At 34.8% G+C, this 20,133-nt stretch overlaps 1 protein-coding gene across 3 annotated transcripts in view; it reads left to right on the plus strand.

The window, feature by feature from the left end:
• USP (UDP-sugar pyrophosphorylase) overlaps nt 1–20,133 on the plus strand; it is a 132,135-nt gene that overhangs the window by 61,524 nt on the left and 50,478 nt on the right. For all 3 annotated transcript variants that reach the window (XM_089828790.1, XM_089828789.1, XM_089828788.1), the window contains exons 14-15: nt 9,144–9,220; nt 15,649–15,754. In XM_089828790.1, the coding sequence (XP_089684916.1) occupies nt 9,144–9,220; nt 15,649–15,754 (183 nt within the window). The remainder of the gene's footprint in view (nt 1–9,143; nt 9,221–15,648; nt 15,755–20,133) is intronic.

The raw sequence follows: 20,133 nt of genomic DNA on the forward strand, positions 1-20,133 counted from the left end.
TCGGATGCAAGATGTATTATAGTGGATTAAAGAAAACAAATTCCTCAATTGGCAAGTATCAAGGAAATGTGCTGGATTATTTATCTTCAAACTCCAATTACTTTATTTAAGATGTTATATGTTACTGAAATAGAAGTAGACAAATTATTAAATAAAATTAGATTGCCAAAAGAAAAAGACTAGAAAAATGCCAGCATTGGGTTCAAACTTATGAGCAATTTTATGATCAGTGCTGAATTCTATTTGGGCGATAGAGTCGAAAATACATTCCTTACATACAACTTTACAATATTGTTGATAAGATATTTATTAGTAACTTAGTTAATTTGACGCTACTAATTGTCACAACTTAACACATTCAGATTGTCTATTATAATTTAACCGTCACATGGGCATAATAGATACAAATAATGAGAACAATATGATATTCTATACTATTTGTATTGATCAAATCCGAATAGTAGCGAACAACTTAATATACTTATCAAATCAATAAATTACAAACAAATAAACAACTCAACTATAAAGGACGAGTTATGTATAATTCAACTCTAAGACAAATAAAAATTTCTTACTGATTTATTGTTGGACAAACCATGATGAAGGCACTCAAAATCTTGATGCTTAATTCAACACAACTGAATCCATACAATTTCTAGAAACAATACTGAAAAATCGAACTCCCCTCTTGCTTTGTTCAAATCTCCAACTCCTCTTCCAAACAAAAAGATATCAACAGTATGATAGGAAGTATTACAGATTTGGAAATGCAGTAGTCTCAATGTCACCTAAAATGATAAAAATCTTCTCCCTTTTGCTTTTACATTACACATATTTATAAACAAGTAAGGGGTGTCGGTTGTTCTTCCAAACACCGCACCCTTTCATAATAAAAACTAACCCATTGTTAAAAAAACTTTAATATAACTTTAAGTAAGCTGAAAATATCCGCTAGCTTAATCACTCTTTTAATGTTTCTTCAGCGGGCAGAGACTTGCATCCTAAATGTACATCGTTTGAGCATTCTAGTTATCGGTGATGCATTCTTGGTTATACAAAATCGAATGCAAAAGACTCCATCCTTCCATTCGCGACTCACAATGCTTCTTCTCTTATTCCCGACAGTGTTTATCTGCTCTTCCGCGTGTAAAGACTTCTGCCTGCGATCTCGTTGCACAAATCTTGCATAAATGGGAATATTTAATAAAACCTCAGGCTCTAAGTTCCTGTCCCGCGGGTTTTTCAAACATGTACAGTCTTGTGAAATCTCTTATTTCCAGCGTGAAACTTCATACGCTAAATGGCCTCCTTTTTCATTCGCGTGCACGCTGCTGACCCAGTCGGAAACCACGAGTTTATTTCTGATATATCCACTTTTCTCCCAAGTTCTTATTCAAAAATCTGATAATTTCATCATGGAAATATGGTGAACAGTAAAGACGCTTCCATGAAAGCCTGCTGCTACACAATGCACAGACCTGCAAGCAAACAACACATCAGTAAGCATGCAAAATATTAATCAAATTTCCTCAGTATTCGATGAAGATCTCCCCTCAACCATATGTTTTCAGATTCGGGTGGGTTTCTATTGCAGATATATCTGATGCTGCCAATACTTAAGTTTGTGACCTTGCAGTCATTCACCATTTATAATCATTGTGCGGTTCTGAAAACACATTTTGGCGCCCCTCTCCGATTTTAAGTCTCTGCCGTCAACATATGGTGTACTCCTTATTGGAAGTTTGACCCACACAATTTATCTTTCCCATCGCACTCCATCATCAAACTCGTGTAAATCTGCTGTTGACGACTTCCCAAAAATAGCAAGGGCTTTCTTGAAGGATCTCTCTTGAGACATAAAGAAGAAGCTCACTCGAGTCAGGGATGTAGAGAACACTTCTGAACTCAACTTCACCCTTAGTTGCGAAATGAGAATATGCCAAAAGATCAAAAAAATTGATAGAATGTTTCTTGAAAAATACATGCTTCCAATAGTTTTTTCATCTGAAATAAAATTCAAGCTATAATGAATGACTCTCTGCTTACTGCCCGATAATCTATTGGTGATCTTCTTGGATAAGCAGATGCAATATCCATCTCCCACATAAAATATTAAAAGCAAAGACTATAATGCCTAATCTTTATGACTTGTACAGGCATTTCTTATGCAACTTAACTCAGACGTTCTCAAACTTTGCTGGTTATCTTCACTTTATCATCTACTGAAAAATCTATGATTTGAATCTCACCATTTGCTCCACCTTCCTACCCAGGCTCTAAAAAATTTGTAAGAAGTCCTCAGAAATGTTTCTAAAGTTACTATTGGTTAATGACTACATGGAAGTAATCTCATCAAATGCTGAATTTCCAAATCGGATTTACCCAGAATGGCATACCACACTCCAGATTGAAATGAACACAGCCTCTAATATATTTCCATCCATTGCTATCAAAGACAAAAATAATATGTGAATATGCTCAAAACAGCATGCTTCCTCTGGCCATAGAGAACTCTACACATGCCATATATTCTTCCAAGACGAACTTTATCAACAATACAAGGCCCTGCCAGCCTATCCCTCTGAACACTTAAAATCTAGTCAATCCCATCATCAGCATACTCTCTTAATCATGAATAATCCAGTGTATTAATTGATTGATGATTTATAACTTCTACAGGCTCTTGGATGAGACTTATTTCATTTTAGAGTGTGTTTACATCCTTTCAAGGTGATCCAGATTTGACCCAGCCTTTGCAACAACAGATTTGAAAGCTGAGAAGAAGCCTTTTCATGATTATTCTTTCTGCAGGTATTTCAAGGAAATTGAACCTCAGTGTGATATTAGCCCCAAAGTATCAAGAAGTTGACCATATTCGTCATGCTGCAAGGAGGAGCTCTGTCAAATCCTGGTGTGGCTGATCACACAATCTGTAAGTGTTCTTTCTTTGTCAACTGATAGAAGTGCACATTCTAGATTGCAGTGTCCTCCCTCTTTATCTTGTATCTATCCTTTCCATGTCTGGTACAAACTGAATATTTCCCTTGAAAAAATATATGAGCAATATACTTAAAACCTCTCAGACTAAAAACATAGGTGCCCCTGCTGCAAACTGTATTAAGTAATGCCTATTTAAGTGGGTGACCAAATATCATAGCGTGCTTCTTCTACATATCACTTCCTCATCAAAATAAAAGAAAGAAACCTCTCCACAACATTTGTTCATATGAATAGAATAACAAAATCCTGGGTTCCATCACCCTGCCCATGAATTACTATTGCAATACTAGGAAAGAATACGAGCAGTGCTCTATACGAATTACAGGCAATAAAGGAGACACTTAAATTTCAGTATTGGGGTTGAGAATAGGAACCATGATTCCCTTAATTGGAAATTGATGAATTAATGTGAACAAGATAGGAGAGTGATGGATAAATCACCACTTACCGATAATGATAATGGGTAATCATGATGGGAAGATACTTATCACTGAAGGCTGGCATTCGAGAGGTACAAAGTGTATTTGTGTACTTGTTAATAATTTGACTTATGTAGGGCACAAGGATTCGAGGGTGGAAAAGATACCGATCCCTTTGAAGTAAGTACATAACTTATATTAAGTTCCTTCATATTATTATTATTCTTATAGGGCATTAAGAGTGGTACGTTAATTTGTCATTATTAATAATTATTTCGTAGTTATATTATATGAGATAGTATAACTGAAAATATATGGTCATTATATATGTATATAAAGTAAAATATATTTCCTAAACAATTTGTTATGAATAAAAATTAAGTATTATGTTATCTTGATTTTATTATTGAAAATATAAAATAAAGAGTTATAATAATTTATGTTGTTAGTAATAGATATGAGATAAATTTACTAACATCCTAATCAATATTTTTACTGGTATGTTAAAATATAGATCATAGTGTGTGTGTGTGTGTGTATGAATGGAAGATATGCTTAATGTTCAGAGTGTACACATTTATCTATATTGTATTGGGATGATTTTATATAATTTTGTAGAATTATTTATTATCCTTGAGTATTCTCTTATTTCGAGCTATGTGCCTTGATCTTTTCCTTTGAGAATGTTACTACAGGAAGATGGAGATTGAGATTTAGAGGGATTTTGACACATCTGTCAGAGGGAGCATATAGAGAATATGGTTTTGTCAACCGTCTGTGATATCGATCATATTGATTCAGAGGGAGTAAACCAATGTCGTGATGGTATCTTCAGTGATCGATAAATTATAATAGTCAAGACGACTGTAATTCATGCAACTATGTGAATATCATAAGCAAGTTGTGACTTTAATTAAACCAGCTACGAGTCTCTCTTTGATAAATGAAATTTGACATATGAGTTGTAGAGTCATTTATGTGGCACAATCATACTCAATCAAGATATTGGTGTATTGTGGACGGGTTTGTGTTAGTTTCTACTATTAAGCTTAATGAATGTTTGGAGCTTCAATGGATGAAAAGAGCAAGTTGGGACTTAGAAAGAAGTTGTCAAATTTGATGTGATGTAAAAGTGTTCAATGATATAAGAGTGGGAATTTTACATTGGGGGGGGGGGGGTGGTGTAATAGGCAATGTTTCATTCTCACTTGAAGCATCTTTAGAAAAGGAGATATTCCATGACCTTCATGTGCAGATAGGTATTCTTATCTTTTGCATTTATCTAATTTGTAGTCTCTCTCTTATTTGTAATTCTATACATACTATAAATGTTATCTGCCGTGATCTTTTCCTTTATGTCTGAGGATGTTCAAACAAAAAAACAAAGTTGGTACTTTACACATGCTACCAAATATTGGGCAGACTCAACCTAATGATAGTAACTCCAAAGACTTTGATGATCAAGATGGATTAAATAAGGCTCTCATCTATGATGTTTGAGATTATGAGATTCTTCTACATTAAGAGGGAGTATGACACTTCTTTAAAGGCAATGCAGGAGCTTAGAAGATTTATACTCAAAGGGAGTCAAGAAATACATGTGGGTGACTGCATGATGTCGGTAGGCCTACTCTTACGTATATCATGAGAGTTTTTGAGGAAGTAACTAGAGGACTTGACTTCCTAGGATCGATTTTCAGAGGGAGAAATTTTGAGATACAATCCTTTGTGGATGATATCTTCTCCATGAGAAGTTCTTAGAGAAATGCTTTATAATGCGCTCTCCTTTATGAGAGAGAAATATGAGGTGAATCTTTTGTACCACCCTATGACTGGGTTCATGGTGGTTACTATTTCACATATGAAATGTAGTGAAAGGTGATGATCTTTCATTGACATATATAAATAGAAGGTAACCATTATAAGATGACGATCTTTCATTGACACATATAAACAGAAGGTAACCATTATAAGATGATGATCTTATAAATGGTAGACTTGTTATCATGGTTCTTTGGGCTGGAGTTTTGCCAGACACCATGATAACGAACAGACAGAAGGTAATCTTTGTAAGATGACGATCTTGCAAATGATATGCCTATTATTATGACAGTTTTTTGTTTTGGATACACCGGAAGTCATTGATAATGAAAGCATTATGATTACTCTAGATATTGTTTTGGATAATTAGAGATCATAATAAATGTTATGATAGTGTTCATAACATTGTGATTATAATTATTTGACAAGTCACTATTTCAGAGTGTTAAAGTCAGATAATATGTTGTGTATAGATATCCTTGATACTGATATCTCATAAAATGTTTTTATCACTTCTCCCTTGCTAAGAGGGAGTGTTGAAGTATAGCATCAGTCAAAGTGATATACTCATTACATTGAGTATTTGTATTCATGATTTATATGAACATTGTTTTATGTCTTATATTATTGATAAGAATAATATATATTATATATGCAATATAATATATATTATACATTATATATTATTATATAATAATATAATATAATAGTATATGGTTAATATATTAATATTACATATATGCATAAAGGTGAGTTAACTAAAGATGATTAACTATAGGGACATGTCTCTTGAAGAGACATGTTTCCTCTTCTCATATTCATATGAAATCCAAATCTGCATTTGAAAATCATCAATAACAATGGCCATTATAATACATTTGCAGAAAACGATCTTAGAGAAACAACACAGTTGAGACAGAGATCCATTTCAGTTTTTATTGCCCCATAGACTATGAGATTCGAGGGAGATTCTATTGCTTATTCAGCAAGTGCAGTTCCCTTGCAGCCTCTTTCAGCTACACGGACTAGAGGTACCTAGCACTATATCTTAGAGAGATTGCAATTTTGTGACCACACTTTGCAGCCCTTATTCCCCCAGAGAGAGGCCCTGGTTCAACTCATCACCACTTTCTTCTCTCCCTCGTCTCTGACTTGTGGGACGAAGCAGCCATCTTGTACCTTCACCACCAATCACTTTAGATCTGTGAGGCCTCGCAATGGTTATATTTGTTAGTGACACCCCCACAACAACTCTCGACGGTGGCTAGGGGCCCTTGTTCACACATTAGTCCATACCCTTCGATGATTGATTTCTTTCAGCCGAGAAAGGACCCTTAGTCCTTTCCTTGTTGTTTGCTCCTTGCTCTTTCCTAGACACCGTTGGTGCTCTTGTAGCTGGTTGTCTCTCTCTTCTTGTACGCTTTCCAGTCCCATAGACTCTTGGGTGGTCTTTTGTTGGACATTAATAAATTTATCTTATTTCTTCTTGTTTGCTCCTAGCGTGTTTTATTTCTTGTTTGCTCTTTCCTAGACACCGTTGGTGCTCTTGTAGCTTGCTGTCTCTCTCTTCTTGTATGCTTTTCAGTCCCATAGACCCTTGGGTGGTCTTTTGTTGGACATTACTAAATTTATCTTATCTTATCTTATCTACCTCACGGGGGACGAGTCTTGGTCTGAGGGTTGCCACTCTCCATAACATTTCATTGGTCAATGAGCATATTTCTTCTTCTAAATTATATCTGCTCTTCTTTTCGATTTATATTTCTTCTTTTGTCAGTTTCTTTTTGCTTCTATTAACTAATCTCTCCAAGTATTTTCTCGGAAGGACAAGACCCTTTTTTAGAACTTTGAGAAATTCTAGAAATTTATCATCCAACTTAACTGTTGGGTTTGACAGATCTGCTGACATTTGGAATTTTGGAGAGCTGCTTCTACAATCTCCTATTAACAACAATTTAGATCTTTTGTAATCGTGTAGGTTCTTCTCCAAATTGGTTAACACTTGTCTTGACTTTTTCCACCTTGAATTTGGTTTTATTGGGGTCGTACATTCTTCTTCTATGTTTAAATGCTCAGCAACACCCTCATTGGCTTGCTCTATCCTTATCTTCTCTGCATTTTCCTTTTTTTTGGTGGCACCTTTCCTTTCTTTCAACATGTTGCCTGTTTCCTTTCTTCTCCATTTGGGCTTGCCATGTATGCTAATTTTGTTGATTCATTTTTTTCTAAACTCTTGTGAATTCTTCTGATCTCCTTTGGCCATGGGTGTTTTTGATTTGCAATAGCATTACTCATTTATCTTTTTGCATAGTACTTAATTGGTAACTTCTTTTATCAGCAATTTCTTTTCAAGTATTCTTTTTGGAATTCCTGCCTTTTCCATTATCCGCCGTCCTCTTGTTACCTAATTCCATCTCACAAGGAAAATACCTAAGAGACAGCACCACAGATTGTCAGAAAATTTCTGTCCTTGCTTTTTCATATTTAGTTTAAACTTTAAAGATTTGAGTGTATCCCTGTTGCCCATTATACAACCTAACCAGTATCCTAGCAACATAACCAATGTTAGCAAGAAAAATGGGGAGCATGGACTGAAGTTTTAAAACCCAAGTACTTTCTCTGTTGTGTACTTATACCTCAGACTCAGTTATACAAAGGGAGCAAAGATTTGATCTGGATGGAGTACTAATTAGTTAACTGAACATAAAAGCATGTAATGTAATACATCACATATAGAATTCTGATATATTCTTATTATTAATATGAGTCAAGTATATTCATTTCATCCTCTTATCTCCATTTACATCATATATATTTATCCCTTTTATGTTGCAGATATGTCCTTTCATATCCCTCTATATACATCCATATATATTTCCCTATATATTCCCACATTGTTACATGTATCTTTTTACATACATATATCCAGTGGATGGAATTCTGTCCGTATCTTAAATGATGTCTTCTGAGTCTCATTCTCTGAAAACACTTTGCGGTAGAATGAGGTAGGTTCCTCCTTGACTGTATTTTAGAAATCAATTAAACTTAATTTAAAATGGGATTGATGTGATCTATAAGCTAAATGCAAGGTTAAGAATTTTAAGTTGACGTGCTTTGATTTTTGTCTCATTTGTCTGCTTATATTTTCTTATTATATTCCATGCAACTTGTATTTTCTGGGTAAAGAACTGAACAGAAAACTGAAAATGTTAAGTGTATTTTCTGGGTAAAGAACTGAACAGAAAACTGAAAATGTTAAATTTGCATTTTTTTCAGGTTTTTTCTGGCTCTTTTTATTAATTTCAAAAGGATGTATTATATTTTTTGTCAGCAATGTTTCTTTCAGCATATATATTAAAATAAAAAAAATACAGATTAATCTTTTGTTGTTATTTCAGGCATTTTGATTGTTGTGTAAAGTTGGCTCCAGCAATTTAATATATATATAAGGAGTCTTGTTTGCTTGAATTTTCACATGTTATAGATATGATAGAAAAAAGGCTATGTCAGTTTTGGCCTAGTTTCAGCTTTAGTGCCCATCATTCCCCCTAGTTTTCTTACTTGATCTGAATGATGATCACTGTGCTTGAGGTAAACATCTCTTAAAAATAATAGTTGTTTTCTGAATCTTGATAGCATTCATTCATAGAACCTCTTAAGTGTGGTGTCTAACATCCATCTAGACAAATGTGTATGTAATTGTTACTTATGCAATCAAATCATGTTTATTTAAAGGACATCAAGATCCAACTTTTAATTTTCTGAAATATATAATGTTTTTTCTGACAAATGCGTACTTTGTTATGATTGGAAGGATGTTTTAAGCTTTCTATTGCTTATCTGAAAGCTTAGAAGTTAGCATCCATTTCTCATTTTTTGGATGGTGTAATTTCTCTAATGCAGCTAATACTAAAGCTTGGGCCATATATAGAAGAGCTATCCAAAACAAAAGGAGCTATTACAGAATTTGTGAACCCAAAGTAATGTTCTCAATCTGTTCTTCAACATTGTGATTTTCACAAGGTTTTATGTTATTTGATGGATGTGAAGAACGTTTTTTGCTTGTTTATTTGATAGATGTGAGGAACATTTTTTGTTTCTTCTTAATGATTTTTTGTTTTGTTTTAGAGAAATGGCCGAGTTAGTGCTTTGGACTGGCTACTCACTGTGTGTTTCCTATGGGACAAGCCAAAATATGGTAGTAGATTGCATTTATGGTACCTGCCTGATGCTTATTAAGTAAAACTGTAACAATGCAAGAAAAAGTCTAGAGTCTATAAACATCATTATGTTCGATGGGGTATAGAATGGTAGGATTATCCTTTAATAGTGGAGCACACTGCTGAGCATGGAATATATGAAATTCACTGTCTTTGGATTAAAATCTTGATTATTACTTATACTTGGAACTTACCTAGCATTTTGTGGGGGATTCAAACCCTTCTTAAGATTCCAGAAATACTGTTAGAATTTATGAAGATTTATAGGTGTTTGAAAAATGCTTATGATATGAATGTAAATTGGGTATTGTGATTCTATGCCACACAGAATCAAATTATTAAAATTTTTCCATTTTTGTTTCATGGATGTACAAATTATATTAGAAGCAATAAGCTTTTGTCATCAGTATGCCAGTGAATGCTGTGACAATTAGCAGTTGCAAGCAAATAACCCAGAATTTTGTAAGTTGCAATAATAACCCTTCAAAACATTTCAGTCTGTTGTCTTGCATTTTGTCACCATAAAATGTAGGTAACAATACGAAACTTTTTCAAGCTTAGTTTCGCTTTTCTCTGAGTTTAGTTTGTTATTTAATTGGTTAGTATTAATCAACCAATCAGTATCAATTGATATAATGAATCCTTTTACTGAAGGCCTTCATCAAGTCTTTTTTGTTTTGTTTTCTGTCGAGCAGCCTTTGCTTGATTTTTGAAGTCTTCACAATCCGTTCTTTGCTTTTGAGTTTGTGTTTGCTTGTTTTTAGTCTTTTAGTTTTGCTCATGTCATGCCTTTCGATTTCCCCTTCGATTCGGGCTAACCTAGAGGTCAATCAGAGTTGTCAATCAAAAGTTCTGCCCGTTTTAGTGCCTCAAAAGTGGACATTTTAGGTGCAATAGCATGAATTAAAAAAATGATGTTATATTTTCATTTTGACATTCATTTTTTCAAAAATATAACATTTACTCACTTTTTGTTATGTTTTGAAGTTACTTTTCATTTAAATTTATAACTTAAAGTGACTAGTGCACTTTATGTTATAATTTTAAGTTGAGTTGCTTTTTAATTTTTCACTTAAAGTGATTATAGAACTATATAGTTACTTTTTAAATTTTTGATTTTTAAATCAAATACTTATATAAATGTCACTTTAATATAATGTTTAGTATTATATTGATTAATATGATGCATAAATGTTATTTTTGACCCATATTGATGACATTTTTATAAAATTAAGTGAAATACATAACTTAAATGCCTCAAAGTGGACTTCTTATGTGCAAATGCATGTAAAAAACTATGAAAAGTGGAAACTTTTCATGTTATTCCATATAAAAACTCACTTTGAAGATACTTTTCATGCTATTACATTAAAAGCTTGTAAAAGTGGACCTTTTTGATCCAATGACACGAAAAGTAGAGTTTTTGTGCTTATGCATCAAAAAGGTGAGTCATGTTTTAAAACATGTAAGTGACCCCAAAAGGTCCGGTTTTGCCTATCAACACATTTTAAAATATGCAATGCACTTCAAAAAGCGAGATTATGCATAAAGACATTTTAAAAAATGCAATAGACTCCAAAAGGTCCGATTTTGCATGAATACATGTTTTAAAATATGTAATGGTCATGAAAATGGCCTATTTTGAGAAGAAAATGTGTTCTTGCTCCCAAAGAATCCGATTTTGGCTATAACTCAAGATTTTTTCCATGGATTTGAATGAAATCTCTTGCATTCAAGGCGTTTTGGATTAGTGATCATTTTGCTTCCATAAAAAATGAATTTAATGAGCCAAAAAACATTTTTGGATCTCTCAAGCTAAGCACGTTTTTGCAAAAAACTCCATAAATCTTCAAATTTTGAAAACGTTTTTGCTTGGAGACAAGTTGTTTTGGCCTTATTAGTTGTTCACATTGCATTGTGATGCACATTTTCAACTTTAGAAGCTAAAAACAAATTCATTTCAAGTCTTTTATGAATCACGTTTTTGCTTAAAATGCCTGGAAAATTGGAGTTTTAATCCACTTTTATGTGTTTTAAAGTAACTTTTTTGCATTTGGATCCATGTATATCCATTTGGGGAAAGTCTTTTTGCATTCACAAGTCAAAAATGACTCAAAAACATGCATTTTTTGGCCACTTTTTTGCAAAAATGACCTAGATTTTTGCATAAAAAAGTCATGTTTTTGTTCAAAAAACTCAAAAAAATGCATTTCTAGCCCATACCTTTGATCAAGAGGGATTGTTTTTGAGTTTTAAATACATGATATTGTCTTTGGAGACCATTTATTTGGCACTTTCATGTCAAATTCGACCATTGAATGTCTATTACATGCATGTACGGAAAAAGTCAAAAGGTTGTTTGAAAATCCGGATTTAAGGGAGAATTGGTCATAAGTCTATAAAACTTGCTATTTTGGCTCTTTCTCCTTCATTTTTGGCACTTAATCTTCATGTAAGTGGACTCTTTCTAACTTGCTCATCAATTCATGCTTATCTTGCTATTTCCATGCATATTATTACTTGATGATTGCCATTTGTCCATATATATGCCATGAAAAGTGCATTTTGCCTTTAAAAATGATGAAAACTCTCATTTTCGCACTTTTGGAATTTCCCCAAACTCCAAATTCGAAATTACATGTTGAAGTGCATTGCATCTTGACATGTTTGAGTCTTTTGCCAAAGGCATGTGCTTGTTTTTGTGTCTTGCTTGTTTGCATTTCGGTTTTTTCTCCATTTTGGAAGAAATTGCAAGTTCTTTCCCAAGAACTTGAGCATGTTTCACTTCACTCCACTTTCCATTTCATGTGAAAGCATCATGACATTCCACTTCCATTTTCCATGCCACAACACTTCACATCTCATCCGACAAATGCGATTACATGTTTTTCATCTCATTCACCATCCACATATGCATGTAATCCTATTTTTCACTTCCATTTTCACCCATCTCACCTTTCACTTCCATTCGCACGACACGATTACATGAAATGTCTTACGTGTAGTTGCATCTCAAAAGGTCCAATTTTGATTAAAAGTCACTTTTTGAAAAGTCAAAAAGATGTCATGTGTATGTTTTCCCATGTACTTTGACCTTACTTTCCCTCAAAGGCATCTATAAAGTTCATTTTTGCCTCTCTATATGCATTCGCACCTCCATGAGCAAATACATGCTTTCCCATGTTTTCGCATCTTTCCATGCTTTCCATCTCATCTTTTATCCCTTGTTACATGTTGCATTTTCATATAATCCATTTTCCGTGCAATGACATCTTGAAAGCACAAGTCACTTTTTGAAAACTAGCAATCTTCATTTGCACGCATTCCCATGCACCAAGCACTTTACTTAAAAAAAAAAAGAAAAGAAGTTAAAGGTGATGATGGAAAGTTGTTTCGAGTGTGCATTTAGACATCGTCAAGAAGGTTTTCAAAGTGTCAAAGACTTCAGTTTGTGTTGATCTACAAAGGAGAAGTCATGACAACTTGAGCGAGAAAAGTTGGATCACATCAAGTTTCCACATGACAACGGACAATTCATCACAGTTAGAGGTTATCAAAAGATGCAACACCATGGTTATCAAAGTGAATGTAGCGGTACAAAGTATAAAAACACCCAATCTTGTTATCATCCGGGATAGCATCATCAAGTACAAGGCCCTTCAAAACAATCCATAGAATTGTTTCCTTCTTTTCTGTCTTCTTTCATGTTTGTAGTTGGAGAGGATGTATTACATGAAGATGTGTAATTACATGTAATGTGAGTTACATGTACTTGAAAAAATGTAATGCGAGTTGCACGTGCGGTTGCATGTAACCCTTTAGTTTCTGCAGTTAGACTTGGTCAAAGTTGGTTGAGTTGCTCCCACTTTTTCCTCCACCTTTTTCTCAACTTCTTTGCCTATATAAAAGAGTGCCCCCCTCATTGTAAAATTATCATTATCTTTATGCAAGAGAACTCTGGAGAAATTGTGCCAGCATAACTTTGTTTGTGTAAGCACTATTTTGAGAGAAAGTGAATACAAAGGAGCATTCGAGACTTAACTTTGATTAAGTGAGATTGTAATTTGAGTGAATTGTAAGCTTTGTCTATGATTTACCCAAGTTATCTTTGATTCATATTGTCTTGTGTTATTGGTAATTGTTCTAGTGAATTAAATAGAAAAGAGTTAAGAAACAATTGAAGCCAGAGCTTTGACTAGGAGCAATTGTGAAAGTGTATAGCTAAAAGCTTTGTTTGTAGCTTATATTTTCTTCTTAATTCATAAAATAGTAATATTCTTGCTTTTAGGAGTCTTTGTGCCCTAATTGTAAAGTTTTTTCATATAGAAGTATGACCGGACTTAGAGCTAAACCGGTACATTTTTAGCTAGCCTTTGAGTTAGTGAAGATTTATTGGTATCACTGTTTCCAGCACTTGATAGAAGTGTAGTTAGAGATTTACCTTGCCCATTATTCGTTTTACGAGTAAGTGGATCCTTTCTTGAAAGTTAAGAAGAAAGGATATTAGTAACACCCTGTTTATGAGATCTCTCGACTTCTTGCTTACCTTGAGTTGATACAAGGAACGGTGAAAAGGGAGAGCCTTCCCTTTAAAGTAGGAGAGACTCTGTCTCACACGCTGTGGCTGGTCATCCTATTTTGCGACTAGATTTTTACCCAAAACTGTCGGTTGCAAAATATCCACCCAACATAGTCAATCTCAACAATATGCTCTAAGGCGTTAAACATTAAAATACACATGTTATGGTAATTTGGGCTTGTGTATAAGCAGGAGGCCCATGATCAACTTTCACTGCCTTTCTTCTCTTTCCATGTCATCAAACATATGCTCAATACATAGATCTACTATGCAGTAATTGATGTTCATTGGATCAGCCACATGTGTCTTTTAAATAGGCTCTTGATTTAGTGGTAGATCCTACACTTTTAATAGTACATTGCATCTTATTTGTGGAGATTCCTGCTACCAGTGAACATTTCTCCCTTCCAATACTGCATAGCCTGTTTTTCTATCATGCATGCATCTTTCATAAATGGAGGCTTTGTAATGATTTGTTATGTAGCTGCACAAACACCAGGTCTTCAATCTGTTCTTATTTTCTTTGCTCCTATGCCTTCCTTTGCTTTCTTTGGAGAGCCAAATGATTGTTCATTTTGATCATCTATTTACACCCTTAACTTCGATGACCTCTATTATGAAAAATGGCCCCTTTAATATTCATAAGGCTCTTGATTGATGTCCTCACATCAATTGCATGGGCATCTATACTCCTCTGCACTATCTTTCATAACAGACAGCAAATATTGACATGCCTTGAAGAGGCAGTTTATTTTAGACATTTGAGCATTAGGAGATATTTTCACAAGTTGATCATCTATTTACACCCTTAACTTCGATGACCTCTATTATGAAAAATGGCCCCTTCAATATTCATAAGGCTCTTGATTGATGTCCTCACATCAATTGCATGAGCATCTATACTCCTCTGCACTATCTTTCGTAACAGACAGCAAATATTGACATGCCTTGAAGAGGAAGTTTATTTTAGAGATTTGAGCATTAGGAGATATTTTCACAAGGTTGTGTGCTTTCTATTATATATCAGTGTGAGGGAGGTAGCTTATCTGTTTGAGAAGTGAAATTGATGGAAATACCCTTGTTCACGAATCAAATTTTCTTAGTTGCCTAAAGGCAGATATAAAGTATCCTTAGATAACTTATCTCTTTATTAAACCTGCAAACTTGCAAACCTCTTTACAGTGTGTTCACAAGAGTACCAAGGAAAAATGTTGAAAAAGTTTTGGAAAAAACTAGATCCACTATCCACCTTTGATAAAAACCCAATAAGGAAATATTTTTTGTTTTCCTTCGCTGTTATTTCTTTATGTCTGTAGGGTTGGATGGGTCTGTGAAAAACTCGAGTAGCCATGAATTTGTTGAAGAATGTCTTTGAAACATATCCTTAGCATTGTTATCCTGGATGCCCCTTGTGGTTTATTCTAGTTTTTATAGTTAGGACGAAAACGCGTTGGTAATAGATGGAGCATAATACTAATCTATCTGGAAATGAGTTAGATGATTGATATTAAAGTTACATAAATAAATAAACAAGCGTAATTAATGGACAACATTGTACTTTATATTTCACTAATATAGAAGTCTAAAGATTCTGCAAATCTTATTTCAGGTACAAAGATTCTAGTAAGACATCATTTAAGTCGTCAACTCGGTTAGAGTGTATGATGCAAGACTATCCAAGAACTTTATCTCCTTCTGCTCGAGTTGGCTTCACTGTGAGTTTGTTAGTTTGCATTTTGAATATGTGGTTTTTATTTTATTTTCATACATATTTGTTGCAAACATTATTTTGTCTCCATGATCGATGACATGAACCTTATTTATTTATTGTTTCATTTCACTTTAGATCATTGTATTTTCTTTTGCTAGGCTTGGAAAAGAGGGGATTAGATTGGTTGAATTATATAATGTGTTCAATCGGGTAGAAAGCAAGAAGAAAAAATATTTTAGTTAATGTTCAGATGTAAATAATTTTTGTATATATGGAACCTTTAGTGATACTGTAAATAGAGAAAAAGGATCCCTAACCTTGAGATATATGTGAAGAAACAATTCCCTTCTGTAACTCTTGAATTAGGGAGTTCTGATACACTGAATTGTTGTCCTGCTTTGGCAGTGACCTAAAAAGAATCTTTATCATTTTAACCTTTATATAGAAGTATATAGAAACTGCAATTTCCTAAAAAATAATAATTTTACTTGGAAAATGCAGTGACAAATGATACTAGAAGTATTCAAGTTCTTAATACTATATCAAGTTAAGTTTTTTGAACATATAACAATTCAATTTACTAAGATGCAATAGGACTTATATTCCTATATTATCATGCAATCTAGCTACTGAAATGAGCACTACCTAACTACAAATCTATATAACAATTAGTTTCATGTTTGGCTGTTCAGCAAATAGAAAAGTGGCTATTGAAGTACATTATATCTCACTGCACAGAACTTGCCAACCCAAATTACATGGGCCTTAGATACCACTATGTCGCAAAGCTACTCCCGCCTCTTGCCGTCTCAAGAGAAAATTGATAAGCCTATAGCCAAAATGTGGCTGTCAGCATGCCTGTTTCTGCTTATTTTGGATCCTTATATATTTGCTACAAGTGCCTCTCCCTATCATAAATACTCACTGCTCGGGAAGTATGAAAAATTCAGGCAAAACAGTATCAAAATCTAGCATTCTGTTTATAGATCTTTACTTCTTGGCAGCTCTTGTCCTCTAATGTAGTTTAGGGATAGAATTTGGGTTATTCATAGATCTTCTCATAGGGTTCTTTTCTTCTAATTTCATTCTCAAGTATCTCCTTTAGCCTTGGCCCATTATGCAGGCCATTGTCAGAATCTTTCGCCTTCCATAAATGTCATTATTTCTTCCTGCTCTACATTATTTATTCTTTAGCCTCTGCTTTCTGCACTATCAGCATGTTTACCAAAGTAATGATGACTCCAAGTTTAAATGGCTACATGTTCACATGAATTACTAAGATGTTGCTTCTAATTGAATGAACACTCCACCTACCAATCATATGGGGTAAATTTTGTTCTCTTTAGCCAAGTAGTTGATTTCCTTGGGTCCATCATTGTCAGAACTAGGATGACACCGTAAAGAGATGTCTTCTTAGAACTATAGTGAAGGTTGGGCCCTGAAAAGGTTAGTGGTCACTTATTTTAGCAGCCTTTTCTCCTTAAATGCCATTAATAAGGGCTCTTCTTGAATATTCAAAAGCCTGCACAATGTTTGTTCTTGTGTCTTCATCCATAAAAGTTGCATCATTCACAAATTGCTTCTGATGATTTAAAAAGGTCATTGGTAGGCCCAGGTAGGAAGAGTGAACTCCTTGTATGTAACAATAGTTAATCTGTTTTTCATTTTTTTTTCTTGATGATTTCCTTGTAAGATTTCTTTCCCCTACCAAACTGAGGTTTTTTAAGGCCCAAAGAATAACCCTATATAGTTAGAATTTTTGGCATCAAAATCAATTGTTGCAGAATAGGACAGAAAATTAAACTGGCAGCAACTAGGGGAGCATTTACAGACTTAGAGTATATTGCTCAACTCCATTTGACAAACCAGAATTACGGCAAAGGGTGTGTACAATATGAACATGCAATTTTGAGAAATGGAAAGTGCATTTGAAATTAGTATTTTTTGCTAGACTGTATAATATGCATCTGAAAGATCCCCAATCCCAGAGACCTTGGAAATTGATGTTTGTTTCAAAATTTGAGACTTGGACCAGAATTTTGTACCTCTGAATAGACTTTTTAGAATTTTGATTTCTTTTTGGTTTTTTTCTCGTTTTCAAGTTTTTAGGTGTGTTTGAAGATATAGATGCAAGTAAATGACAAATAACAAGTAACTTTGAACTAAGAATAATGAGCATCATTCATATATTGAAAACACTTAACAACCTAGAAATGATTCAAATTGTACCAAGCACAATATTTAGGTTTTTGCAGTCAAAGAAATAAATATATCAAATGGATTTGCTGCTGTCTACAATGAACCTGACGCCAGCTATAACAGGGTTTTACAATCACAAAGATGGAGAGCTTGCTGTCACAAACCCCTGCACAATCTCCAAACTGCAAAACATGGCTGCTAATAAGGAATGATGCCCGCAATACAAGCCCGAGCTGCCTCTGGAAGAAACGCCCAAGCTGGAATAGGCTGGCCGCCTAGTTGAATGTGATGTTTTCTTCTGATAAATGGTGCTATGAAGAATGTCGATCCTTGCCATACCGAATAGTACCTTCCAACTCAAATACTGAATCACCAAATCCTTGTTGAGGTTTGTGTCCCAACACTCCAAACATAGGGTTTTCGTTCCAAGCCTCTGAATTACTCGACTAGAGCAATTCCAATTTCACAAGTTTCAAATGTCAAAAGATACTCGACAATTAGGTCTTCATCTCCTTATATCTCCTCCCAAGTGCAAATTGAACCCTAAATGAGAATTACACTTTGCACTTTATAATAAAATAACATTTTCCCAAATAAAGGCGTGCAAACTATAGGAATAACATTACTTTATTAAAATGTCATAACTCAAAGTGCCAAAAAGTGTCTGGATAGTGAAAATAGTTTATAATAATTCAAGACCTTTCCAACGAGCTATAACACAAGGGCACATCTGACCAAACGAAGTCATATTCCCCTTATTTCTCCGAAATGGCTATATACATAGCCTTATTATAAATGATTTAAATGCTAACTTAGGAAATATTTAAATATATTAAAATACTCCCCATTTTGCCTCTGAAAGCTCAAACGAACCAAATAAACGTGAAACTGAACATGTCACCTGTTTATGATTGATACCGAACGAGATGTGTCAACTGGCAGTCCCTTCCCTATAATCTAAGGGTGCTGCTAGAAACTAGGGAACACACCTTGTCATCTTGAGTTGAAACCATGGAATGGTCCCGTGGAACCTCACATTTGAAAATTGCCACATCTTCCTAAAATGTAGGGATACTCCCTAAAATCAAGAAGGCGCACACAACTGCCTGTAAAGTCAAGCCCGATCACTGAATATCTTGTATGAGTTTCTATCCACAACTGCTAGCCTATGAGACCCCCATGATAGGCTAACTCACATAACTTTGCTAGTTAGACTAAAGAGGGGACACGACAATCCTCATTTCTCGAAAATGCTTGCCTACAAGCTATTGCAATGCTGGGTGTTGCAAAATGGATTCACCCTCCCAAGTGGTATCCTCTATGGGTTGATCTCTCCACCATACCAGATACTCCTGACTCACCCTGCTTCTCAACCATTGTTCCCTCATCTCAAGAATCTCCTCAAGAACCAAAGTCAACGTACATTCCTCATCCAAGGGAGGTCTATTGGGTGATGCTATAATATGCTGCCCAGTGCCTTCTTCAGGCATTATACGTGGAACACATTAGGAATCCTACTATCAGGTAGTAACTCAACCTCATAAGCAACCTTTCCAACTCGCCTGAGCACTCTATAATGTCCGTAAATATGAGGCTTGAGCTTCTCAGCTCCCCCCCCTTAAGGGTTCTTTGTCGGTAGGGTTGTAAGCATCGGAAAACCATGTCATCCACCTCAAATACCCTCTCGGTCCTATGCCGATCAACGTATATCTTCTACTGATTTTGAGCATGTTGTAGGTTCTCCCTGCGAGAACTCATGATAAATTGGTTCTCCTATAACCAATCCTGTGCCAAAGGAACTTTGCTATCACTCAAAGCCAGATCAACAGAAGATGATGCATCGTAGCCATAAAGAGCTTTGAAAGGAGACATATCAATGGACATATGGTGCATTGTATTATAACAATACTTGCTTAGATACAACCAACGAACCCATGCCTTCTGCTGCCTCGACACATAGTTGTGCTGATACCCTTCAATCCACTTGACTATCTCCGGCTGCTCATTTGTTTGAGGGTGGTAGCTGGTACTAGGTGTCAACTCTGTGCCCGCGAACCTAAAAAGTTCCTGCCAAAAGGATCTCAAGAATCTGCTGTCCTTGTCACTCACTATGGTCTTGGGGAGAATATAGAGTCTGAACACCTTCCTAAAGAATAGCTTATCAACCTAGGATGTTGTGAAATC

This window comes from Cupressus sempervirens, chromosome 5, assembly GCF_028749045.1.
Source record: "Cupressus sempervirens isolate cs-2001-9-10 chromosome 5, ASM2874904v1, whole genome shotgun sequence".
In the NCBI taxonomy this organism is placed as follows: Eukaryota; Viridiplantae; Streptophyta; class Pinopsida; order Cupressales; family Cupressaceae; genus Cupressus; species Cupressus sempervirens.